At 42.8% G+C, this 15,289-nt stretch overlaps 1 protein-coding gene across 1 annotated transcript in view; it reads right to left on the reverse strand.

The window, feature by feature from the left end:
• Window positions 1–14,179, reverse strand: part of LOC147024907 (zinc finger SWIM domain-containing protein 6-like) — a 194,836-nt gene extending 180,657 nt beyond the window's left edge. Inside the window, exons 1-2 of the mRNA XM_085885288.1 lie at window positions 14,032–14,179; window positions 7,710–7,829 (exon numbers count right to left, since the gene is read on the reverse strand). Of these exons, the coding sequence (XP_085741414.1) occupies window positions 7,710–7,829; window positions 14,032–14,164 (253 nt within the window). The 5' untranslated portion in view covers window positions 14,165–14,179. The remainder of the gene's footprint in view (window positions 1–7,709; window positions 7,830–14,031) is intronic.
• Between the last annotated feature and the right edge of the window lie 1,110 nt (window positions 14,180–15,289).

Raw genomic sequence — 15,289 nt, forward strand, 5'->3', positions numbered from 1 at the left:
CACACACACACACACACACACACACACACACACACACACACACACACACACACACACACACATCGACATACAGACAAAACATGAGACACAACACAAAACTGTAGAATGAGACAAACAGCCATTGAGCTTGGGGGAAGTGCCGTCTATTTCCAGGGTACTCTAGGTACAAACAACATCACAACAATTGCGCCACTTTCCTCACCGCACTCAGCAGGGCATTTCCGAAGGAGGAATTTCTTCCTCTGCATGGTTGCCTACCTATGGGGATTGCCTGTGCTCTTAACCTTTAAAATGCTGAACACCAAGCAAGGAAGCAGCATGTACCATTTTTAAGTCTTTCGTATTTGAAGTGGCCGGAGTTTGAACCACTAACCTCCCAAACTCAAAGCGGATTCTCTAATGATTCCATCACTGAGTCCAGGTAAGCATTGCGTTTTTGCCCCTTTCCTGTGAATGTAAGTAATGTTTTCTGACTTCCAGTAATTGGGAGGTAGCAGAAGGAGGACAGGCTGAGAAGAGCAGACAAAGGAGAAGCAAAAGCAGCAGAACAGGATTTGGTAACACGCAACTATAAAGGCTTCGAGCAGTAGAATGTCTTGAATTGAAAGAAGTAATCAAGAGACCCTTCAAATTGAGCTCTTTTGGACGCAACATAACCTCGATTTTGTAAAATGCTGTTTATCTTGCCAAAATAGGCATGCCCAGTGTTTTGATTGCTCTGGAAGCCATAATCTGTAGTTTCAACAAAAAAGGCAACATGGTCACGAGTGTTCATATCACAATCACTATAGCCTAGATGACTTATAACACACATACGTGTGTGCATGTGTGTGTGTGTCATTGGTCATTATCTCCATAATTATGTGGGTTTCAGAAGGTGGAATGGAGTCCTCCCAGGTCTCGAAGTATCCACCTCCCTTTCCTGTAAGTAAAGGGATCATGATTCATTGTTGTTCTTAACGTTTTATCCCAAGGGCTCGTTTCAGGATCTTCACCAAGTCCCGGACATCTAACAACAGTTAATTTGTATTAATATTCCCAGGGATAGTTTGTAAGATCTCTGTAAGGTTATTTTTCATCATTCCCGTTGCTCCAATGATTGCAGGTACAATTTGACGTTCTTCAGCTTCCAGGATGTTTTCACTTCATTTTTGAGATCTTGGTATTTGGTCATTTTGTTGATTTCTGCATTGTTTAGTATGAAATTTCTGGGTACTGAAACCTCAATGAGTAATGCTTCTTTTATACCAAAGTATATCTGGTCACATTGCTTTGTTTTCTATGTTCATGCTCGCTGGGATCATTAGGTCATAGAAAGCATTACTTTCTTGTTCTCAATTATCACTTTTGGCTCATGTTTCCATGAGTTTTCTGGGACTGGGATATTTAAGTTTTTGTCGATGTGCCAGTGGATTACTCCATATACCTTGTTGTGCCTTTGTGTGTATACTTGTTCTGAGAGGAAATTTTTTTTTTACATCCCAATAGGAGGTGGCTCGTGCTTTCTGTTTCAACCTTGCAGAACCTACACTTTTCCGATTGACTCAGCCCCACCATTTTCTTCAAGCCATTGTTGTAGTAAACTTGACCTTGGGCATTTATTATGATTACTTTACTACACCAGTTGAGCTGACCTCTTCTAAACAACCATTCCAATGACCCTTATTTGTCTAAGCTCAATCTGACCATCTCTTTTATCGGCACGTCACGTGATCTTTCACGGCATGATCACTTCATCGGGGAGCTCAGTTTTATGGCCATTTGATTGGAGATTATGGTTACTTTGAGCAGCTGTACCAGGCTGATCCATCAGCTGCTGAGTTGGATGTCAGGGGTGTCCCTATTGCTGACCCTCCAATCAACTGTGATACACCTTCGTTTCTGGAAACACAGTCTGCGGTGAACCGGTTGAAATGGGGTAAAGCTCCTGGGATCTGTGGCATCCATGCTGAACTTCTCAAGATTGGTGGAAATGCTGTGCTCATGTTGTTGCATGCAGTTCTGTGCTCTGTCTGGAACACAGGCATCATTCCAACTGACTGGAAGAGGTGTCTTGTTGTCCCTCTCTTGAAAAGGAAGGGTGATTGCCAAGACTGCAACAACTACCGAGGGATGACGCTGTTCTCAGAGCTGAGCAAGGTCTTTGCTCGTTAATTATTCATCAGGTTCGCCACCATCTGCTTGAGCACCAGTGCCCAGAGAAGTCAGGCTTTACACAAAAGTGGTCAATGATTGAACGTATCCTTGATCTTTGGGTCCTCACCGAACAAAGACGAGAGTTTCAGTAGGGGCTGCTTGCAGCCTCTGTTCATGTATGCAAAGCATTTGATTCAGTGAATTGGGATGTCCTCTGGAAGATTCTTGGTCTTCGTGGGGTGCCACCAAAACTGATCAATCTGATGTATGAATTACACTCTGGAAATGAGAGTGCTGTGAGAATGTGGTGATACCATCTCTAACTTGTTTCCAGTTGTTACTGGAGTTCATCAGGGGTGTGTACTGGCCTCCACACTTTTCAACACTTATATGGACTGGATTCTGGGGAGGATGTCAGAGAGATCAGCTGCAGATCATATCTCTGACCTTGATTTTGCAGATGATGCAGTCATCTTTGCAGAGACTCTGGATATCCTCTTGGGGTCCCTTGAGGTGCTGAATGAAGAGTCGGAGTCACTGGGATTAAGGGTTTCCTGGGTCAAAACTAAGATCCAGGCTTTGAATGACACCTTGGATGCTGCTACTGTATCTTGTCTGTGGTGAGGATGTTAAGGTCATGGAGAGATTCACTTCCCTTGGCAGTGATATTCATGTCTGTTGGCTGTGAGCCAGAGGTCAATAGACGTCTGTGTCAGGCCTGGGGAGTCATGGATTCACTGGATCATGAGGTGTGATGCTGTCGACACCTGTACAGGCAGACAAAAGTCTGAGTCTTCAGGTCTTTGGTGCTTCAAGTCATTCTCTCTGGTTGTGAGACGGACTCTGACCAAGGATCTGAGAGCGAGGCTTAATTCCTTGGTACCAGGTCTCTTCGGAGAATCCTTGGCTATCACTGGTCGGACTTTGTGTCCAACAAGCGGTTGCCGAGAGAGACTCAAATGAGATTTGTTGCCTGCATAATCCATGAGCGTCAGCTGCGGCTGTATGGACATGTGGCTCGTTTTCCTGACGCTGATCCTGCTCACCAGATTCTCTCAGCGAGGGAGTCTCGTGAGTGGAGGAGGCCATTGGGCCGACCATGTGCCTCATGGTTGCAGCAGGTTGATAGGAGATGGGGATGGATTGGGCATCTGCTTGGGAGATGGCCAGACGGAGGCCCCTGGGGTACTGGCAGAAAGTGGACGCAGCGAAGTTCTGCACCAGGACATGTTCCCATACCTGACCTGACCTGACCTGATTGGAGAAGTGTCTGAGTTTTTATCCTTTGCAGACGATGTACAGTCAGTAGTAGGAAGTCGTAAATATTTATTATTTACAGATGGTGTACAGTGGTGTTAGAGTGAATATTTTAAGTACTGTATTGCATGTTTACATGTGCAGTCAAACCTCTGAATCAAGCACCGGGGTTATAACAAACATTCAGAAAAATTTTTTCTGTCAATGCACATTTTCTCTATCCTCATGATCCACATTGCTGAAAAGGCCAGATATAAAGAAAGATACAAATTGAACGCAGGCACAAAGCCATACATTCGAAAATCCTCAAAATACAGATGAGATTGGTAAAATAAATGATGCAAAACATAAAAAGAAAGAACGATTGTTTTACTCCCTGCGTTTTTGAGTTGCCCTGGTGTTGAAACACACCACCCAGGGATGCCACCGAGGAAAGGGGGTGGAGAAACTCACCTGAGCGAGGCTTCCTTGGACCTGCCCTGTTGGAACAGTCAGGGAAGAAACTCAGAGAGGTGGTGTATATATATATATATATATATATATATATATATATATATATATATATATATATATATATATATATATATATATATATATATGTGTTGTTACGAATTCACGCCCGCCGGCGTGCGAACTGCCGCTTTCCACTAATAGTAGCAGCTCGCCCACCGGACAGACAATTCAGTCGTGACCTTCCGGAGCAACGCCGGAACCCTGTCACGGGTGGGTCTTCAACCCCACCATGGCCTAGCCAATTTTCTACCCGCGCAGGATAGGGTCAATCTCCGAATCTCGATATACCTAAGTACCCGCGCGGATAGCTAACCGGGAGACCGTACCTAGACGCAGGTCGGCTTGGGACACGAACCGCTTAAGCCGTCCGTTCCGTTCTGCAGTGATAACCGAGCGGGAATTATCGCCCGACCTCGCCGGATCCGATTCTATTTAACGGGTGTTTAAAACCCAGCTATTCCTTCCGCGATGCAAGATGGCATTTCCAATAGGGAGAAGATGCAACGAACGGGGTACATTTGAACCAAGCACATTTATTTATAATTTACACACAACACGTATGCAGGCAAGGCAATGAAATAATCATACACGTATGCAAAGAGACAAAGAGACAAAAGCAATCACGTATACAGAGAAAGCAAAAGCATTACAGCCGAATATTATTATTATTATTACTATTATTAAATGTACAGTCACTTAACAGTTTTACTTATGGACACGGCGCCACAACATGCACTCAAAAGAAAAGAAAAGACCACCGCCACAGACAGGGGAGTCAGACAGGGTCCGCAGACCTTTATAACGTGGGGCCTTGGTGACCGAAAGGGCCCCACGAGGCCGCGCAGGTTACCTTCTTCGCTGGGGCGACCCACGATGCTCCTTTCCCACGGCAGCTAGCGTTGCCACGGTCCGGCCCAGGCCTCGTCCGACGGCCCAGTGATTCGGGCCCAGCCGGCAATGCCTCAGAGGAACGAACGGGCCTTCGCTCTTTCCGAGTTGATGCTCTCGTTAAGAGCCCGTTTGTCCCTCGCGCTGCCCGGACTGTCACGAAGCCCGATCACCTCGGACCGTTCGGAGCTGGTTGGCGAGTCCTCTCCGGCCCGTACTCGAGTGCATAGGTCTGCGTGGCAGAGCAGGCGGGGCTGCGCTCCCAGCTCGCGTCTCCTCCTGGCGTCCGACCCTCTTCACCGGCTGAAGGCTCCAAGCGCCAGGCTCCCGACTTCCGCGCAGCTCCTCGACCACTCCAGACCCAACTTGACTCATTGAACTGGCGCTCTGCGCGCCTTTTATAGGGCTGGTGAGACGAGATCTGATCTCCGCCCTCTCACCTCTGACCTCTGCTCGGAAAGCGGACGTGGTATAAATCACCGGCCCTCTGGATCCGATTCTCCGAGAGCGAAGCTTCCACACAAAGCGGACGTGGTAGAAATCACCAGATTTGCGCTCACAACGAAACCTCCCGTGTAGGTTTGCAGCGACGCTGTTCGCTGGGGACTCGCCGCGGCTGGTGCAAAGATGGCGTCGTTTCGGAGACGAAGGTGAGGCGATGTTTGTGGCGTGGAGATGTTGACGGTTGCTGGGGGAGTGGTGAGGATGGCGTGGTTGTTGAGAGGCAGGTGTGGTTGTGGTTGGTGTTGTGGTTAAGGGGAGCGATGTTGGTTGTTGTAATGGTGGTGGAGATGTGGTTGGTTCAAAATAACGATGGTAAAAGAAAAACACTATCTCAAAGGATCACAGCCCTGTGATACGAATAATTTCCATTAAACAACGGTGGGGAAATCTAACTGAACACAGACTTATCGATCTAACTGAAATACGGACCTTTATGGTGTTCTGCGAATTTCCACAGTCGTAGCAATATATATATATATATATATATATATATATATATATATATATATATATATATATATATATATATATATATATATATATATATATATTTTTTTATGCTTCATAGCAGCTTTTGTCGACTCATGAAGGCATTCCATCTTAAACATCGATTAAAAGCGTGCAAAATTATTATTATACTGCACTGTACAGTTCATCGTCGGCTCGGGAATTCAACCCAGATGAGATATATAATAAATTCAATCAACGTATCAAAAAAGGAATGATGCTGACTTGACACGATAACCCAAATTAACACTGTTGTTCTCGAAGTTCAACATGGGAACAGCCACAAGGATACACACAAAGCAAACAGGCTGACCTTGTCTTACAATTTCACTTAACCAAATAACAACCCATCTCATTGACCCCATTCCCCAGTGGACGTCAACTGCTTCAGCTGTCAACAAAGCCCAATACCCAATTTCAAAACTACCTGCTGTTCTGTTCTTGCATATGACAGCTTGGCTGCCAGGTAGCTATCATTTATTGGAAGCACATCTGTGCCACTGTTGCTGTGCCTCTCTACCAGTACACTGGTACTCATTTCACCAACCTCAGAAGGATGACAGGCTGAGTCAACCCCACCTGGCATTAATTCAGAAGCCAACAGGGCTCAAACTCAGGACCCTAACCACTAAACCAAACACCAGGCTTATCGACGGATTAATTTCACAGGTTATGTCCTCCAGAGCAAAATATCAAGATACACGTGACCGAATAGAGCATTCCCACGAACACATAAACAACAATGAACCGTTTTGAAATTGCCACTCTTTCGTTGAAATGCTCAAAATTATGTTTAAAAGATTATTTGAATTACACATTCACATTATTTGAATTATACTTTCGCACAAGCAACGGCAGGTTTAAAGTGCCGGGCGAGCAGAACCGACCTCGCTCAGCTTCGATTATCCATTTAAAATGGATAATAATTATCCTTTCTTCTCCTCTCCCTATCAAGGCTGGAGTCTGTGGACTCTCTGTCTTCTCCTACTTCCTTTCTGGTATTGCACCTGTGCCCTCTCCATGCCCCCCCCCCCAAGGTATCTGCAGGATGCACACGGTCCACCAGCAAACCTGTCCTGGTGAAACTGCCAAAATCCAGAATCACTACTCACCTCCACTCATTTATTCCTCTGTTTCCCACCTGTGGAAACATCTTCAACACTCTCTTCAATCTAATTCTTCCCTCCGGGTTTTCAAAGACAGCTGTTTGACACCATCTCAAATAATCCCCCATCCAAAATCAAAAAATCAAAAATCAAACAAAAATAATAATAAAAATCCCATTATATTTTCTGCACCCGTTAAGCCACTCCACCCCTCCCAAAAAATTGCTTCTGTATCCATATTGTCCACTCCTTACATTCTCACCTTCCTATCATCGTCACCAGCATCCCTTGTTTGCCTGTATCCATATATTTTCTCACTCCACCCTTCTCCTGCTGTTCCTTTTGTTATGTTGTGTCCTGATCCGTTCAGTGTACTATCTCTTCCAGGATTCTTGACTAGATATAGAAAAAAAAGTACTCTAGTTTATGTCTCACTGGTGTTTCATAGAGAAGTAAGAAAGTTTTCCTATCCAGATGTTTGAAAGTTATTTTGAGCACACAAAGTCTAGAGTAAGCCTTTGCTGCTATCATCCCTCTATGCAGGCTGAATTTAAATGACAAGTCGAGGGAAACACACAAATATTTTTTTCTCGTCCTGGGGTGTGTTCTATTACCAATCAGCGAGCCAAATGCCTTAAGCACTCATGCAAGCACTCCAAAGAAACGGTTGATAAGGAACGGCTGCCTGAGCAAGCTGATTGGTATTGGAACACATCCCTGGTTTTATGGTAAAGTTATCAAGCTTGTTGATGTAATCATCAGCATTTTAATTGTTCTACCCATAGTGCATGGCTTTACCTTTGCATTGCTTGCAGGGGAGTTTCCATAACTGCGACCATTCAACCAGGGCATCCACATCCCTCTTCAAATTTTCAACGTCGACATCATTGTAGATGAGAGCAAATGCCTTAGCGTCGTCTATAAAGAGTGTGACAGGAGATGACAGTCAGGTAGGTCATTAATCATGGAGTATGGTCGTACTCCATGGAGAGGGATAATACAGGGAAAAAATGGCCACCCATTCAAATGTGGACACAATGCCCATATTCACTCTATAGCCCTATAGCTCTATAGCTCTATAGCCCGTCACTCTATGACGAGAGCAAATACCTATTCACTCTTCACTCTATAGCCCATAAACTACTATAGAGTGAAGTCACAAGCATTAAAAAGCCTTAACTTTCATTCTCGAGAATTTTCTGAACTACCAACACTTACAAAGATGCCAAAATACATGGCTAAAGTACCACATCAGGTGATCGGTACAACGCCAATTTGTACTTCTTTTCATAATGGTTCTTCCCCTCTCAAAAAATAGCACCGCACGTCCTCAAGCTCACCTGCATCAGGAGCAAGAGTCACTCAAACTGCCTGCAGACCCACTTAGACCTTGATTGTTTTTTTAATGCCGTGAACAAACTTTGGTACATCATGGGTGATGAAGGTTGTGGTCAAGTTTCATCGAAATTGTGTGTGTAGTTTCAGAGAAGAAAGCAAATACCTAATTTAGGGGGTCAACCCCCATCCCAACTCTGTCGACCCCTTAATGAGCACATATTTTGATGTTGTTGATAAACTCTGGTTCAGCACAGGTGATGAATGTTGTGGTCAAGTTTCATCAAAATTGTGTGTGTAGTTTCGGAGGAAAGAGCTAATCTATAATTGTGGGTTAAATGCCCCCTTTCCCATCCCCGTTGACCCCTCAATGACTGTAGATTTTGATACGGTCGATACACGTTGGTACATTACGGTTGATGAAGGTTGTGGTCAACTTTCATCGAAATTGTGTGTAGTTTTTGACGAGAGCAAATACCTATTTGGGGGGAGGGGGGTCAAAAAACACCCCTGTGAACCCCCTTAATGAACGCAGATTTTGATGCGGTCAATACACCTTCGTTTGGTATCAGATATGAAGCTTGTGGCCAAATTTCATCAAAATCGGTTGTTTCATTTAAGCAATAATGACTGAAGTGTTTGCGGACTGACTGACTGACTGACTGACTGACTAACGGACACTGCTCGATCGCATTAGCTCACCTGACTAAAGTCTCGGTGAGCTAAAAATGTAAAACTGTAGCCTGACCTACCTCAATAACTGCTGAAGCCATGATGGTGATTCCAACATGAGGAAGTTACTTTGTCTCAAAATATAATAAAAATATATTAAACATTAATCGTTTTATTAGGAAAACACATGAAACATTAATGTGGACTCAACCAAACCAGCCCTGGATCGTGGTGGTGGGGGGGGGGGCAATGGATTGTACCATTTTAAAAGCGATACATATCCAAACCATCCCCCAAATCAACCGAAACAAGTATTAAAACAATACAATAGATGGATTTAATCCAAGGCAAATAACAAAATTTATAAACCACCACATGACCCGTGAACCCGTTGGGTTCCCGTTGTGACAGCGGTTGATAAAAAAAATCATTAAAAAAAAAAAGATAGCTCCAGCGAACAATACCGCTGAGGTTGTTTGCATTGATCAAATACTCCCGAAGAGTACTTGACTGAATCGGATTTGATTTTTTAATAATTTTTTTCATTGCCCGATTTGAACGAAACTTGATATTGCGCGTCAATGTGAAAAAAAAAAACGGAGAAAAGAAAGTCGAATAAATTATTGTGCGTAATCTTCTAAACACAATTTTATTTATTAATGAACACAGAAGAATTAGATCAAAATGGCGATGTTTATTTAATGCTTTAAAATAAATCGTTCTTTGTCTATACTAAATGTTTGAGATTTTAAAATAAATCATTTCAAGAAAAAAAAAAGATACCTCCAGCGAACTATACCGCTGAGGTTGTTTGCATTGATCAAATTCTCCCGAAGAGTTCTTGACTGAATCGGGAATTGATTTTTTAAATAATTTTTTCGTTGCCCGATTTGAACGAAACTTGATACTGCACACCACAGGGGAATGGTGAGTAAGGTGGGCCAAAAAATTTTGCGCCATCGTGTCCCGTTTTGGCTGTATTTCGGGAACATACATACATACAAGATGAGAGTTTTAGTTATATGGAGATAGATTTAGCGTTTTATTATTTTTAAAACAATATTTGCAGACATTTCCGCACATGATACGGGGTAATCATTGAACTGAAAATAAATAGAACGCTCATAGCCCATAAAGAGTGTCGCCACCGCGAACTCGAGGTCACGTAACCGGCGCCATCTTCGTTAGCACCACTTGGCTGACTCGCATTGCGGATAAAGGTGGTTTTGAACGCGTCCCAGATTGAAAAAGCCAAATAAATGTTAAAATGACATTTTGTGAAGCAATAAACTGCTCCAATCTGTTACGGGAGGGTTTTGGAAAGACGTTTCACAGGTATTTTTATATGTTGATGAACAGGAATGGTGTCGTTTCACTCCGAAATATCACTGCGGAATCTGTTAATTAATCTGTTAATTAATTAATCCCACCTTCTCGTCGGTTCGGCCAATGGAAGTTTGACCCATGTCTTTCACGAACCGGCTGGTGCTGGCGCTAACTAGACCGCTTAGAGGCAAACGTGCGACGGAAAGTCCAGTTTACCGTCCATCTGGGGGACAGAACACCCAGTGATTAATTACCCTGCCTGTGAAATACCAGGATGACAGTTTATAGCTGGGTTGGGATTCGAACCCAGGCTAGACAGGTTAGAGGCAGGCGAGTGTGCGACAGGACATCCAGTTTAACGTTCGTCCGAGGGATGGCACACACACACCGATTACTCACCCTGCCTGCAGCAGACATGCACATTCTCTCGGCTGCTCACTCTGCCAACCATTTGTGTATTACTATACATAAAGTTGGTTATATTTCAACACTTCGATTTGCATCATTTTGGTACGTAATAAAAAAAACACGATAGGTAAATTCATATCAAATTTTGACCAAAGCAAGCTCGAATGAGCTAAGATCCTTGTCCTCTTAATGATGTCATAAAAACGAATATGACGTCATTGTGATGTATCAGATTTGCGATAAATTATCTGTGCTAATGCCCGGCTTGATTCCCGCAAACAAAATTCAAACAGCTTGCCTAGTTTCGGAGATAATGGTATAGGCGATATTATGACGTCAACTTTTTTCTAGGAAGAATTTCCAAAATCGGAGGTGGTTACTGCCTGCGCGTGGGCGTTATGCATATACATGGCAAGTTTCACGAAGATCCGATGAAAACTCTGGGTTGTTTAAACGAAAAATAGGAATGACGTCATAAAAATTGATATGACGTCATAGTGATGTATCGTATGTGTGGTAATCAATCTCTGCTAATGCCCTGTTCGATTCCTGCAAACAGAATTCAAACAGCTTGCCTAGTTTCGGAGATAACTTTTAGGCGATTTCCATTAGAGGAGATATTTTGATGTCATAACTTTTTTTTCTAGGAGGAATTTTCAAAATCGGAGATAGTTACTGTCTGCGCAGGGTATTTTTTACATATATACGCCAAGTTTCAGGAAGTTTCAATGAAAACTGCAGGCTGTGAAACAAAAAAGTCCACAAGAACAACAACGTGAGTAAGACTTAGAGATACTCCACGAGGATCTAAAAAAACAAAAAATTGTGAAATAAATGTGCAGACTTGATCTTCGTAAGCTTTCCGAAAAATGCCCCTAGTTCGTCACGCTCCCAAACAAACAATATTTGTTCACGAACGTTATTGTGAAAAGGAAAGTGTTATAGTTACTTTGATAAAGTTTACGATTGAAAACTATCGCACAAAAGGTGAAAAAACGCGATCGTTTTTCATTCTAAATTACATGCAAACGCATGACGGAAATCGTCTTCGCCAGAGTGCTAAACAAGATGGCGTCTGGCAGTTACACCAGGCTCTGTGTGTTGTGAATAGCAATGAGCATTCTATTTGTTTTTAGTTGAATGGCGTTAATCCACTTAGTGGACTGAGACAAAAGCTAGGACTGAGGGGGGAGGGGAGAGAGGGGTAGAATGTACCATAAGCCAAATTTAATAACATAGATGGATTTATCCCATACCAAAATAACAAAATATGTGAAAAGTGAAGCATTTTTATTACTTAAAAAAAATTGCAGAAACAAGAAAAACTAGCATCCGTTGAAGACAAAGTCTTCGATATAATGACACCACATTGCGATGCCACAATACGACACAACAATCCTCTTCTGGTTAAGCATCACAATATCTTTTCACGTTGTTCCATCACAATCCCATACCAAAAGTAAAATGGCAAAAGATGTCGTGATGGTAATCCATAAGAGGATTGTGGTGTTGTAAAAAAGCCATAAAATGTCATAGCCCCCGTTGTTTTAGTAATTTTGCTGTGCGGAGGTAAAGGGCCAGCTCATATTTATGTCCAACTAAAATGGCCGCCAATCAGCCATCTTTGATCACATTGTGAAACCATCATTTGTTGTTTTATGCCGAGTACAAATAAAATGGGTTTATTCTCAGGGTCGGACATCTGGGAACTTCGCCGACCCATAATGCAATGTCCGCATAGCAATGCTGACGAAGGGGAAAACAAAGTACCTCGTTCGCTCGGATCGCCCTGCTATGCGTTGCAGCAGTGTATGTAGCGCTAGTGCTATCGCGTGGCACTCGACTCGTACCTGTTACAAGTTTGTTTCTTTCGTAGCTTTTATTACACATTATTATTTGCAACAATGCCGGAAAGTTGCTGTATTTTCAGTTGTACTAATAACAAGGCAAAAAATTCAGAACTCTCCTTTTATCTCATACCAAGTCGGGCTACTGAACCAGAGAGGAGACTTCTGTGGCTTAGAGGCATCAATTTCTATCAAATGTTAGAGTTTGATGGTTGATCAAACAAATGTTAGAGGCTCAAACATGGTTACCTCCAACATTTTTGTGTAGCACAGTCTGCACTCAACCAGAGACAAAAAATTTGTGGGCTTCCAGTGATCGGTAGTTTTTCATTGCTTCATGTGTAAACACTCCTGACATTAAAAAGAAATATATATATATATATATTCTGTGGTTAGTTATTAAAATAGTACCAGGGCAATTAAGCAATGGTACGTCACACAAAAACATTAATGCCTTGGCCCTTTATTTGCCATTAATAGGATTAGAATTTGCAAACTGAATGCAATGACAATGTGTCGGCCTTTCCTTTAAGTTCACTGCAGTCTTGTCCTCAGCCCAGGCGCTTCAACTCAACAACCACAAGAAATAGCCACGCACTCCTTCATCATTACAAAACGTAGAGACACACAGGCAAACATGCCCACTCACATACGGCAATACTCATACACATAGTCGTACACATCATTAAAATCAGGGATAAGACAGAATTTATACAACATGAATGTGAGCAATATTTTAATCATTCATTGACATTCTTGCTGGGTCAGGCCTAAGTCACATTTGCCACGGCGGACGTGGAGTCTCCAAAATCTACGGCCACTAGCAATTATACGGCGGCCGCAGTATTTCCACGGTCACACAATGTAGCAGTCACATATGTTTTTATTTTTTCGGGGAGCCGCATGGGGTATTTAGAAATTGTGGAGACCGAAAACGTGGGGTTGCCTACGGTCATTGATTTGATGTCGCACGGTGACCTTAAGGGGGTCCTGCGGCGGCCATATAATTTTCAAGGTAGCCTCAAGGTGCCTGCAAGGCGACCGCAGGGGGCCCTAAGGCGAACGTGCAGCCAGACGGACGGTAACGAGTGGGTTAAATTTTATTAATTTTTTTTACCAGTTTTTTTTTTTTTTCGGCTTTCGAATTGCTCCGGCGACCGTATAAATGAAAAAAGTTATAACTCCGCGTTATAATTCCACGGCGACCCCTACGGCCTGTAAAATATAGCCAAACGGCGTAGGGCCACCCTGAGGCCACCTCAGAAACTCTGCGGCCGCCGCACGTTTCTGTCAATTCAGAGGGCGTACGGCCGCCGTAGAACAGATGTGACTTGGGCCTCAGTGAGTGACCCACAACTAGCACAGATGACTCACCGTCACACAGTACAGACAAGGCAGGTCAATTAAAACTATTACTAACTAGCCACGTCAGCTCGGGAGTTCATAAATCATTGAAATAATATACGAACACTCCAGCGCAGTAATATTTGATAATACACAGTTAAAACTTGGTTTGAAATTGAATTACATACCTGGTGTCTTGACTAGATACGTGTATTGCACGTTCGGCCATTCCTTCGGGCTGTCGATCCACGAATCACCGGGGTACTGGTAGGTAGAGTACCTATATATAGAGAGTAGCGACAACTCAGCTATAGGCGCCATTTTGTTTCACTCTGGATAACGCGTGGTGCGTGCGCTACCGCCGTAGCAGCATGCATGAATGAAGCAATACATCAGGAGGGTGGGATACATCACTGGACATATATATTTATTCTCATGTTTTACTCGGCCAAAGATCTTGATTATAGAATCAATGGGGTTGAAAGTGATAAAATGTTAAAATGCATGTACTCATTACACGGGAAACTCAGAGTAAGTTTGCCAGAGAACGAGACATTTGGGAGAAACTCGGCCTGTGTAGGCTTATGACATGAAGTCGAGCCAAATAAAAATCTCGAGTCCATAGGCCTAAGTTGGGGCCTCAATTTGATCCATACCTGCCCCTACCCATCCCTGCCCCTACCCATCCCTCCCCACCTCACCCATCTTTACTTTTTTCATCTCACCACATTATAATCTCACCCATAACAAACAAAAACAACAAACACCGATACCTACATGTAATTTATCATCATAGTTACCACCCAACACGCTCTCAAACACACCAAAAAGTGACTATGCCAAAATGATTGTATCAGATTTCAAAAATATCTTAACAATTGAAATGACCCTTTTTTATGGGCAAAGAATAGTTAATTGCACAGGCCTGCTATGCAATTATTGGATGAATCTATGAAGCACGTTCATGTCAAAATGCTTATGTTAAGTATTCAACTGGTACAATCTTGTGAAGAAACAGTCCATGAAAAATCGCAGTAGGTTTGACTTGCTATTTTATTTCTGTCAATAGTGTTCCATCAATTTGCAAGATGATGAACGATAAAGAAATGCTACAAATTATAAGTACAGGTAACTCTGCTTAACTTGAATCTCTTGGGACCACAGAAATCTGTTCGACGTAGAACAAATCTGCCTCACAGAAGGTAAATAACACGTCTTGCATAATACGGTTTCAAAATTTGTTTAAACTTGTTCGATTATTCGACTTAATAAGGCTGACTTACATGCATGCAGAGTTACCTGTATTGTTCATACACTGCAGGCATTTTCAAATTCAAGTGTATAAATACGTAATATCATGATTAGTTATATATATTAGTGTTTACAGCAAAATTAATTTTGGTGAAATATTAACAACTTGACAGCAAGTTTTCAAGACAATACTAC

This window comes from Eptatretus burgeri, chromosome 6, assembly GCF_056783735.1.
Source record: "Eptatretus burgeri isolate ZD-2024b chromosome 6, Ebu_testis_v1, whole genome shotgun sequence".
NCBI lineage: Eukaryota > Metazoa > Chordata > Myxini > Myxiniformes > Myxinidae > Eptatretus > Eptatretus burgeri.